The sequence below is a fragment of the Triticum dicoccoides genome, chromosome 2A, assembly GCF_002162155.2.
Source record: "Triticum dicoccoides isolate Atlit2015 ecotype Zavitan chromosome 2A, WEW_v2.0, whole genome shotgun sequence".
NCBI classification, from domain to species: Eukaryota; Viridiplantae; Streptophyta; class Magnoliopsida; order Poales; family Poaceae; genus Triticum; species Triticum dicoccoides.
Window position 1 is genome coordinate 713,661,570 of NC_041382.1, and position 12,462 is coordinate 713,674,031.

At 46.1% G+C, this 12,462-nt stretch overlaps 1 protein-coding gene across 1 annotated transcript; it reads right to left on the reverse strand.

The window, feature by feature from the left end:
• Positions 1-2,114: 2,114 nt before the first annotated feature.
• Positions 2,115-4,867, reverse strand: LOC119356509 (tRNA (guanine-N(7)-)-methyltransferase-like). Its single transcript, XM_037623471.1, has 8 exons — positions 4,660-4,867; positions 4,501-4,557; positions 4,333-4,408; positions 4,163-4,242; positions 4,023-4,072; positions 3,841-3,925; positions 3,607-3,705; positions 2,115-2,958 (listed from the first exon to the last, which is right to left on the reverse strand). Exons 1-8 carry the CDS (start codon positions 4,816-4,818, stop codon positions 2,707-2,709), a joined length of 858 nt encoding a protein of 285 aa, XP_037479368.1. The 5' UTR covers positions 4,819-4,867; the 3' UTR covers positions 2,115-2,706.
• Positions 4,868-12,462: the final 7,595 nt, after the last annotated feature.

Below are 12,462 nucleotides of genomic sequence, written 5' to 3' on the forward strand. Positions count from 1 at the left end.
CCCCACCGTGGCCAGGGTAGCCGCCACCGCCGCCGTAACCTCCACCGCCTTTCCCACCGTGGCCAGGGTAGCCGCCACCGCCGCCGTAGCCTCCGCCGCCGCCTCCTCCGTAGCCTCCGCCTCCGCCGTAACCTCCTCCGCCTCCGCCATAGCCTCCCCCGCCGCCTCCGTGCCCGTGGTGGCCTCCGCCAAAGTGGAAGAAGTTCTCTACGCCCGCTCCATTCTCTTCCTTCTTGGCCTCTGCACGAACAGAAAAAGAAGGTGCATGGAAATTAGCAGCAGAACGCAGCAAAGCAAGTTTTTTCCTAGCCTAATGACGAGAGCAATTAATTTAACTCCTGCCAGTTCAAAACTAGTCCGAGGAGTTAGTGCATTAGCTCACCAGTGTGTTCATCAGTCGAGGCGACGAGGATAGCAGCAGCTGCAAGCAGGAGAGCGAACACAAGAAGACCCTTGCTGGATGCCATGCCTGGCATCCGTGATCCGTGCCTCACTGCCTCTTCTTCAGTGGTCGTAGTGGCTACTGGCTGGCCAGTGTGATGGATGAGAATGAGATAGAGATTAGCATGCAGAGCAGGCGAATTTATAGGAGGGAGAGGCCCATGGAGGGCTTGGATACGATACGATAGCTCGGGATCACGAGGAGCTGTGAGCCTGTGACTGTGGGCGAGCTGAGGTTGGGTCCCCATGGCCATGGCGTCGTCATCGGCCCGTGGAGAGGTGGTGGGTGGGAGAAGGACGGCACGCATTAATGATCGATCCCAGCAATGTAGCATGGAAGTAGCTAAGCTCCAATGGCGTCGTCCGCGGGAGCACCAATGGCGCCAGCCTCCCCTCTGACGCCGAGCATATTCTGGATCGGATGTCTTCTTCTGCATGTGCAGTGCGCACTGCGGATGCAGGGTGGGTGCTGCTCGCGCGACGCCAAGATAAAGTTTGCATCCACACGCACCAATCTCATTAATCAGTCCTGGTAGAAGTTACACACGGGCGCATGTGTATCCAAATCGGCCGAGCGGATTCTGGATCGGATAGCGTGTTCTTCATCTGGAAAACAGGACGTGGAGCATTGCTGAACGTTCCCACGTAAGCTATCTTCGCTTAGAGCATCTCCAACAAAACTCCCAGTAAAAATGGTTTTACGAGATGCCCATAACTTAGGGAAATGAGGTGATTTCTCAATACATATTCCCCCTAAATTAAAGTGATATTTTTGCAACAGTGGCGCCGGACAACGGGCGCCGGTGGTGGTCGGCGGCAGCGGCGGCTCAATGAGTATGGAGATGACGCGCTGACATGACACTTTTACGGGAAGGGCCTCTTCCCCTAAATGTACAAGAAATTGGACAGATTATACGAAATCCCGTAAAAACATGTTTACGGAATCTGTTGGAGCACTTTTTTTATGGGAAATGCTTTTGGTCTATTCATAATTAATCATGGCAGCATAGAGAATACCCGAGGTAATAAAAAAAATACAAACATGCTCATGTACCACCTAGCAATGACTACAAGAGCGAGCTGAAGGCCGAAACTGAAGCAATGCCCAAAAATGGCCCAAATTGACAGCAAAGTGAGCCCCGTTCGGAACGAAGACCTCAGCAGGCACGGAAACGTTGCTTGCCATTGCCTCAAGAATCTCTGGGGCTCTCTTTAGCTCTTGACCTCAATTTTCAAAAGGTGCTGATATCAACGGACTGCCTGGCTACTGTCAAACACATTAAGGAGCACTACCTGGGCGCTAGTATGGTGGTGGTGGAGGAGATCAAGTCCAAGCTCTTGATGTTCAATTCTTCAGACTTAATTCATGAAACTCATGGCTGTAATAAGGAAGCTCATTCTCTTGCTAAAGCTGCAACTTCCTTCGCCCCGGGACGCCATCTTTGGCTAACGGAAAGACCTGACATAGTTTGTATCCCTTTATCTGTTGAGATTTAATAGAGCTGCTTTAGCCCTAAAAAAAAGCAGGCATGGAAACAGGACAGGAAGTACTACTGGCGTAACAGTCTACACACATGTTTAGTTCAGCAAAGGTTTCAGTAAAAAAGACAGAAGGTGAAGTCAGTTAGGTGTCTCCAGATGGTACACCAGGGAGAGGAGGCTGTGGTGCAATATCAACCAAATCAATATCACTAGATCAATCATGGAGTATATTTTCATATTAGGTTGATATGAATTTGCAGATGTAAACATTTTTCGCGCGCAGAGAAGTATCAGTCTCTTACAAGAACCAGTGCGAAAAGAAATCGCCCATCCATCGTTTCTGGCCACTGAGAGCAAAGTTTCGTTACATCCAGTCGTAGATCAAACAGCAATGCTCTTTTTTTTAGAAGGGCAAAAGACAATGCTCTTAATTGCCAACAACATAACTTGCTTGCCTTTCATCATAACTAAGATGGCCAAAGCAGCCCTGGATACAAATTGCAGATGTCAAACATCCTCGTGTATGGTTAACACTGAAATCAACTGCACTGTGATCTTTCTTCCTCAAGCAGAACGATGATCTCATATTGAAAAATATCAACCACTGGAGAGATGCCAAGCCTTGACCAGTTTAACCCCTCACAAGCACAAGGCCCAATTCATTCACTAAGAATTTGCTTTGGGACATGCCAGGGAATGTGAAAGTTGGTGCTCAAGGTTAGCGAATCAAGCAGAGAGAAACCAGCCATTAGCCCAGCACTACCTGGCCACGCAGGCATCCACTTAACTGATGGAGTAATCTGGTGAGAAACATCTCGTCTTTTGGTACATCCTCCTGTATATGGTCGCTCCTTCCAGCTCAGCATGGATTTCCCTCTCTGTCCGTATTCCCATAGGGTTGTCCAGAAGCCAACCTTCGTCGTCACACTGAAGATCTTTATCAATACGATCAGCATGCTCAAACACATCCGCGTATCCATCAAACCTTTCTCTCATGTCTGTAGCTACATCAAGCACATCTGATTGTACAAGCACCTATATCAATGAAATAAAGTGAGATGTCAACTTGCCAAAGAGTACTTGACCTGCCTTTGAATGTTAAACTCCCTACATAATCAACACTAGCCTTTGTCGAAGATAAAGAAAAGGGAATGTCTGAATAGTAATTTTGCACTGGAGCATATTAACTTGTATCACTCTATGACCTATATAATGCATAGAGGCTGGGAAATTATTATCAGAGAAGCAATAATAACTAAGAATATATGTGGTCCAACTGACAACATGAAGGCAAGAATAAGCTTTAAACATACAAATCGAGTGGATAATACATGGCATCTCATAGAGATGTTGAAATTAAGCCAGATATATATGGTTAATATATCCTCAATTGATGTACTTTAGGATCCCTCAAGAACATTATTCTGTAATTAGGACTATTTTTAAATGATAGATGTTTCACGCCTGCAACATGCTTTACCACTTTTTTCTAGGACACTTTTTCAGGGTTCAGTCAATAAAACATCCATCATACCATCGTGAGCTAGAACTAACAAAACAGTGACTGGCCAAAGCTAAACAGTCATTGGACAAATCTGATGCATACAGAAGGACCCTGACCCCATGCAGATTGTTAGTTTAACAGAGAATAGTTTGCATGAAAATGGTAGAGAATTGTCATACCCGCCCACCCAGACAAAGGTTCTTTGTGATCGAATCCACCAATGGTGTCTGTAGAACTCTTCTCTTGTGATGCCTTTTCTTAAAGTGAGGATCAGGACACTGCAGAAAAGATGATTGCACCTCAGCTGTCAATTCCATAACATCAACTAAAACAAAAAACTAAGCCAGCATAAGCACAAGGACATATCGTATACAACTTAGAACATTTGTGGAACTGTGCTCAGCTACACTCACCAGTATTGAAACAAGCGATAGGGGACCAGGGTATGATAACACAATTTGCTCGAAAGACACCGTTGCATTTGCAAACATAAAGTAACTGTGCCAAGGGAGCAATTTCAAACACTATTAAATTGTTCTGATAGCACGAAGCCCTCAAATGTCCATATGTGAGAAAGATCTGAGGTGTAGCTTACACATTTCTAAGCCCCAATTCTGTTACCCAGAACTGTGTCCGCTCGACCAACTAGACAAGCAAAACAAGCAGAGCATTATGACCACACCAAAAATCACACATTGAGAACCATGATTAAACAAACCATAGAAGCACAAGAACCTTCTGCCGGATTTCCAGTCCGAGGTAATTCCGCCTTTCACCGGAGTTCTTTGCTAACCAAACCAAGAATCTCCCACTCCCTGCACATGAAAAAAAAATCCCCTAATAACTGAGGCTCAAGGAAATCTATCAGCACAATGGGGATGCAATGGAAGGAGACGTATGCCCACCGCAGCCGATGTCGACCATGAGGGGCAGCAGGGGGTCCTCGAACACCTCCGTCCATTCAGGCGGCTCCGTGGGTTCCTGCAGGCAGAACAGAGTAAGAATCGACGGAAGGGGAGGAGGCCGCGCCGGCGTTCGCCGTCGGGATCTTGAAGATTGTGGTACAGGCTTACGACGAACAAGGCGCTGAGCGGATTCACGTGCTGCCGGATGCGAAGGTGATGGCCCCGCTGCATACACCAAAACAGATTGGTGGGCGGTCAGGCTGGTACGCTATTTCGAAAAAGAGACGGAGGTTGAAGACGGGGAGGATAGATGGGGTTGGGGCGGACATTGGGGTAGAGGGGGCGGAGATTGAGGTCCGCGTACTCCCTGTCCACCGCGTCGGTGCTCCGCGCGGCGGAGCACAAGGTCCGGCGCCGAGCGCGGCGACGGACGGGGGGCGCGCGGACGAGGCGGCAGCACAGGGAGGCCGCGGCCGTCCAAGCCATTCTGGCGGCGCTTCCGGCTGGTGCTCCAGCCGCGGCGCTGCCTGTTCGACACCAAATGGGTTATCTTTTTTTTTTAGTCGGCGAAGGGGTTATCAAGGGGTGGAAATGTTCGAGGAAATTCTTTTTAGGAAAACAGAGAGCTTTTTTTTATCGCGTATAAGAGCTATTCTGCTATTGTTACTACTCACACTAGAAGGACTTTTTTTTTGTCAAATACTACCTCCGAACCAAAATATTTAAATCTAGCGAAACGTCTTATATTTTAATACGAATGGTGTACATGAAAAATACTAGTCGGTGCACCTGCCAAAAGGAAAGAATCTTCAAGTTTTCTGGCATGAGCTCCCAAAGCGTGTGCCTTCCATTGCTCTTTTTTTTCAAACAAAAGTGCTTAGTTTAGCCTTTTATTTCCTCTGTGCTGCATCTTCTTTAAAAATTCATCCAATGAAATCCCAACTCCCTTTGTTTTGGATATCCTTTTCTAAACTATACTATGAATCTAATCTTTTGAAAAAAAACTCTTCACTTGAATTTTAGAACTTAGAATTTATTACCCTAGAAAAAAAAAACTAATCCTTTGAATCTTTGGTATGCTATCATTCTTCCTCACAACGCAACTCTTGAAGCTGCTAATAACAATTCTGTTATTCCAGTTTCCCCTCTCGCTAGGATCCCTATCCTCTCGGCGCCCTTCATCGACGCCGCGTTGAGTCTCCCTCCTCCAATCCCACGGTTGTCCCTTCACTCGGGGTGAACAAGGGGCACTCTTGTAGTGCTGCCGAGCCTTCGTTTAGGGCTCGTGTGGGTTAGGGTTTCCCCATGTTTTGTTATGAGGATAGGGATCATGGCGACATAGCCATTGAATTCGGTACGAAAGATCAGGACGATTTGTAAGCGATGATACAGGTGCTTGGCTTGGCTGATGAGGACCTTGATGATGTCGTTTTCGAGTCGAAAGAACCATCACCGACAGAAGCAACTCATGGGCTAGCTATTGCATGAGTAAACACAGATGAAGAGTATTGTAAATTATGATTATATAAAAACATGAGATTGGCATGGGATCTCACTCCAACTCAGGTCATTGGATGAAAATCTATACAAAATGCAACCGGTTTGTCTAATTCACATCTAGATATCTTTTAAGGATGCCACATCTAAGCTCCCACAAATATATAATGCAGCAACAAGAAAAAAAAAACTAGGACAAAAAAAATAGACCACAAACAGAGTGGACATCAGCTTAGATGTGTCCTGGACAGACCCAAATGCAATTGTCTTGCCTAGGGAAATGAGAGAAAGTCGTGAAAAAGGACTTTGGACCAATAGAGGACTTGATGCCATTCTTGTGACATACCGAAAAAGGCTTTCGCCCCACTTTATATATAAAGCAAACCACCACAGCCACAAAGTTCAACATAAGTTCACACACACAGGGTAGCACCACAAGCGGAGAAGCTAATCCGGCTCAGGTGGTGGAGGAGGGAGCGGCGGCGCCAAGCAAAGAGCCATCACGCGAAGGTCGGCAATGATGATGTTGATGGCATCCCGGTCTTGATGGTGGCTAAGCACCCGCCAAAGCTACAAATAGCCACACATTTTGAACACCGCGTCAATAGCATGTCGACGAGGCACACGCTAGATCACCGGCTTATTTCGAATCGTTCAAAGCGTCCACGCTAGGACCCCAATAGCCAGCCACCTAATGTGGCGGCCCGTTGGAGGCAAAGGCTAGATCTCGGCGAAGAGGTCTGGAAAGTTGGTGTTACACCAACGACCACCAACCACCTTTACAAAATCCACCACAATTGCCTCGAACCATATAAAAATTTGGGTGCAGATACATGATCTACCGGATGGGTTTGCATCAATGCTTAAGTCCCTGATAGTAAAGTGGAAGAGGTTCTATATGCGGAACCATGATCTTACGACTTTTGAGTGGAGCCAATAATGGAATATTGTTTCTAAGGTTATACTCTTGTTACGCGTATGTCTGCGATTGGGATACATATGTATGACAAGTAGGGGCAAGGAGCGACCCAATCGACACTTGGAGCGAGCCAAGTGCGACGTCGCAAAAGGTGAAATCGGTGAGGTGTCTCCGTGTGTGGCACCACAAGAAGGAGAGGTGGCTGGTGCAAGGGCAGCCAGTCGAGAGAGAACATGGAAAAGCTAGCAGTTCCTTGAGAACACGTAGAATCTCATCTTGAACCCCTCTCTTTTGTATACTTTGACAACTTGTTGTCTCCTTCTTTGATCGATTATATGCTTGGGTAAATACTACTCCCTTTGAACTAAAATCACGACACTTATTTTGGATCGCAGGAAGTAATAACTGTCTAAACCATTTGCTACTCATCGTGCATGGACTGACTGTTAATACCAGCAGCTTACAAATTTTACAACAGTATAATTAATGGATCTTTCTGCCATTGCAATAGAAAAGCTGGAAAATACATTAGCATGTGCAACTATTGCAATATCATGTGAAACTGCAAAATTTCATTGGAATACATACTTTTTTGCTAGATGTGCAAAAACAACTAATTCAGACCAGTGTAGACTGGAGTTGTCCTATATCAACCCTTTTCTTTCTTTTTCAATGCAAAGGCTTGAAAGAAAACCATTTCTCTTCTAAACAAACTTAAACAGTACAATAGTTATTACCCCTATCAGTTGCAAACATTTTAGAATTTTTTTGAGAGCTCAATAAACATTTTGATTATTTTTTGTTCAACATAGGGTGCATAAAGAAAAAGAATCCTCCTACACCGGGTTATTCGAATATTGCCTGATCCTAGGAGCCGTAAAAATAACTCTTGCTCTGCAAATACTAGGAGAAGCAAATGTAATACTCCCTCCTTCGGAATTACTTGTCGAGAAAATGGATAGAAATATATGTAGATACATCCATTTCCGCGACAAGCAATTCCAGACGGAGGGAATATTTGAAAAGGGTGCATGTTCAACATATATGTGGCTTAACATAAATATTGCTGAAGCGTGCAACGTGGTAAGCTCCATCGAGGCATGCAATCGCTAGCACTAGATAATGCTATGCTGGAGAAAAGAAGAAGAACAAACATTATTAGGTCCATCTTAATTTTGACCAGCAAGAGAAGCCTCGTGCCACTGCTCTTCAATGTAAGCCATTGGCGTAAGTACTTAACATGGCATCACTTGGACAACATTGGTTGAGAACTTGAGATACTTAAAAATTTAATATTCAGACCAGCCGACCAAAAGGAGTCAGTACCACATTTGAAGGCAATAGAAACCATGCTAGGAATTACATCAGAGACTGCACCACTTCAAGTCTGTAGCTCCACTACAGTGGCAAAACAACAGGAGGTAGCATAGATTGAAGCCATTAAGCAAGATCCTGAAAGCAGATAGGAGTTGGTCGGCGTGGGAGAGGACGATCTTGTTAATGAGCACCCTTAATCCGCAGATAATCATGTCAACACACTGCTTTGGCCCTGCAGGCAGAGGAGGTAAAACATGACCAGTTTCAGTCATTTACAGATATGAAGGCCCTGTTCGGAGTCACTCCAACTCCTAAAAATACGAGGAGCTGGAGCATCTCTTTCCCAGCTTCGTGCCTTTTGACTCCAGCTTCGGGAGCAGAGTGGTGGAGTGGTGGGTCTCCGAACAGGGCTGAAGTCTGTCCTTGTAAATACAGAGAAAAATGCACGAAATAACCAGACTACTGGAGTGCAGGCTAAAATGTTTACAAAGAAAATCTGAGCATATTCAGCCAACTATTGGAGTGCAGGCACACCCAGACTTCAGTGGACTAGAAAAACAGTATAGCATCTGATAAGAAAAACAGTATAGCATCTGACATGTATATCGTGTAGACCAAAGTTGATGGTATGGACGACTTGTATATAAAATAAATGGGTTTTAGTGCCCTTGGCCTGCGTTAAAAGGGAAACTGAACCTAAGAAAAAGAGTAGCATAAAAAACGAAGAACACTGCTGAAGTATGCGGACCATCACAGTGCCGATTTTTCAGCAAACAAAGAAGGCAGAACCAAGCTAAAACTAAGTCAACTTGAACATATATTACCATGTCATTGACACATTTCTACCATTACTGCTTTACTTTAAGATCAAAATAAAGGTACAGGCCTAAATGGTGAGTTTAGACTTATAAACTGTACAACCATAAAACAACATTTTGCAACTATTGAGTATGCTAACCATGCACCATACCTGCTTACCAGATCAGCATTGCATTCGATAGAAGGATATGCCATGAACATGTTGTTTACTTTTGTGCACCAATCGACACTTGGAGTGACACCATCTGACAGCCTCACGGTCACCGTTTTAAGCATTGGAGCACATCTAAATATCACTTTCAAGAAATCAAACTCGTGATCTTCCCCGCCGACGCCTTCAATTTCCATGTTTTCAAGATCAGCCAAGGTGATAGTTTCTGTTCTCCAGTTCTTAGGCTCATCACAGAGGCAATTTACTGGGCATGCATCTTTCACCTAAACGAATGTGAATTACAGAAAGAAATTATGGATGCTCCACTGTTGGGACATTTGTTCAAGAATGTACCTCGAACTTATTGGCTGAACATGTACTGCATATAAATATATATTCCAAATGCATAAGCACAACGTACGATAAATTACCTCTGATCTTAGCAGGACAATCTTAAGGTTCCATAAAGCTGTACAAATCTGATGCATCCCAAGGAGATGCAGCACAAAAGCTCCAAACACATGGCCCTTGGTGCTGAGATGTAGGTCCAGACCAGAGAAGTTGGTAACCATATGTTTATCGATCTCTGCCTCAAAGCTGAGCTCTGCATTTGGAAAGCTAACTGAATCCTGCAACAACAAACAGTTCGACAAGACATCCCGGATAAGTTCAATCTCGCCGGTAATTGCAATAAATTGAACAAGCAGGAATTTGCTTTATAATATAAAGTGGGGGGAAACCCTTTATCGTAATTGAACAAGCAGGAAAGGAGACATATATACCTGGACGGCAGATATGTGTAGGGACAGGACATGGACGCTAGGGAGCTGTACACAGGCGTCTCTCCCGGAGTGTGTCTCTTGGGTGTTGAAGCCCATCTCTGAGAGGCCCCAAAGACCAAGCCCATAGATCGGCTTGGCATACGAGCACCGCCACCAGACCTTGTCCAGCATTGGGGCCAAGATGGACACCCCGATGTTGCCGCAGGCATGGAAGGACGCTGTCAATTGCTTAAGCACAGGGGAGTCGACGCTGATGCTGATATGGGTGCGGCCGGTCCATCTGTTGCCGTGCTCCACGACGAGCTCCTCCAGCGACGCGGAGTGGACCGTAATGTTGCTCATGTCTATCAGACCGGTGGTGTTCAGCCGGAGCACGCGCAGGCGCGGGCAGAACGGGATGAAGGTGGCCAGATCGATGTGGCATCCCGAAAGGCAGAGTCTCTCCAGCGAGCGGAAGGGGACATACCAGCCACTGGCCGCACATGGCTTTGCGAACACGGCTAAGTGGAGGGCCCGCGCGCGCAGGTCCATGGAGGTGGCGCGGTGGAAGCTGGGCAGTGTCGCCTCCATGCAGGAGACTTGCAGGTTCCGCGGGAGAGTGAGGCGCAGCTCCACCGGCGAGAGGCTCGCAGCGTCCCGGAGAAACGAGGAGAAGGTCCCGGCGCCGATCATGCCGGCCTGGCCAGCGACGCGGATGTTGAGGTGGTAGATGTACACACCGGGACGAGCGGCGCGGTGGAGCGCGGCCTGGATCGAGCCGAATGGGAGGTCGCGGAGGCTGAGGGTGAGGCTGGGGAGCCGGGTCCAGAGGCCGCGCCACCGGCGGGAGAGGAGGCTGGTGCCCGCGGCGGCGCGGGCGAAGCCAAGACGCTCGAGGATCTCCAGAAGCAGATCCTCCGGGAGGACGTTGATGAGGTCGGCCGGACGTTGGGATCTTTTACTCGACCTCCCCATGGAAAAACCCCGATGCAACTCAAACGGCGGGTAGCAAATAGCAAAGGCAAATGCAAGGGAAGGGGAAGAGGAAGGAAGCGCAAGCGACTGGGCCGATGCGCAGTGGAGAAATAATAAAATAAAAAGAAATTAAGAAATGAGGAAAAAGTCTCTTAGGCAGAGAATGAGCTGCTCGTGGTGGATAAATAATAAAAGAAAAAGATGTTGGATTTTGTTTTCTGTTTTTTACCGGACCTTAGCGAAATGGGCGAAATTCGTCATTTCGGAAAAATTTAGGAGAACTCCGGACGAAAAGAGAAAACCAAAATTTGAAATTTGGAACGAAAAATGGCCGAAATTTGAACGATAATGACAGAAATTTGTCAATCCTATTGAAATCAGGTAGAACAAGACTATTTCACAGAAATTGTGGCCACGCTCGATGTTGTTGGCGCCGCCGCCGGCTCAGTCGACGCCCAAGTGCAGCCTTGACCTCATGTGGCCTCGATCCACAACCGCCGACGACAGGTTCGCCTCATGCATGGGCGCTGTCACGGCTGCGCTCTACAACCTCCATGGGAAGGAGAAGGAGTGCTTGAGCCTTGAGCAGGTGGGTTGTTACTGTGTTGGAGGAGGAGGAGGCTGGGCAGAGGCGAAGATTGTGTTGACTACAACCACCGCAGAAGGGGACGGAGAGAGGAAACATGAAACTAGGGTTGGGGTTGGTTCAACTTGAGTTTTTGTACCAAAAAGAGGTGCGTGGGCTACTTTGGGCCGGGCTCGAAGTTCTTCAAAGGTCGTAATATTTGACTAGGCTATACTCATACCGGACCATGGTGAAAAGGGCGAATTCCGGACGAAATTCGAAGATTCCGGACGAAATCCAAAACCATGCTCTGGCCCCGTTTTGGAGGAAGAAATTAAGAAAGTTATTCTTGAATCCTATATTGATAGAGCCCTGATGGGATCCCTTTCTTTTTCTAGCAACATTTTTCGGAAGCTAATCAAGCATGTATGACCTATTTAGGATGTTTGAAGACTTTCATAAAGTGGAACTCGATATCTTTTAGACTAAATTCTGCCACGTTAACTCTCTGATCTACTATATAAATAGGATGCCTCACTGCTTTGTTTCTCTTGACATGCAAGCTATCTACATCAACAATCATCATGCAGCCATCCATCTCAACAAATCTGCCATGTTAACACATTTTTTCCTTTCATTTTTCTGTATCCTTTCAACCATTCCACATCTTATTTTATATCCCACTATATAATTTTTCTATTTTATCTACGTTTAGCCACCGGCCCGTCCATGAACTGTCACATTTACTCTCTGCTCATGACTTGTCTCCTAGCCAAAATTGCAACCATTGAGTACACATGAAACTGACGAAGACATTCATACTATATTTAAATAGGAGTCCCCCACTATCTTATTTCTCTTGACATACAAGCTATCCAAATCAGCAATCATGATGCAACCATCGCCGTCAACAAATCTGCCACGTCATCAAGGTTTTTCCTTTTATTTTTCTGTATACTTTCAGCCATTTCATATCTTTTTTTATCCCATTACCTTATTTTCCTACCTTCTCTACTTTTAGCCACCGGCCCGCCCATGAACTGTCACATTTACTCTCTGCTCATCACTTGTCTCCTGGCCAGAAGTGCAGCCACCGAGTACACATGAAACTGACGAAGGCATTCAT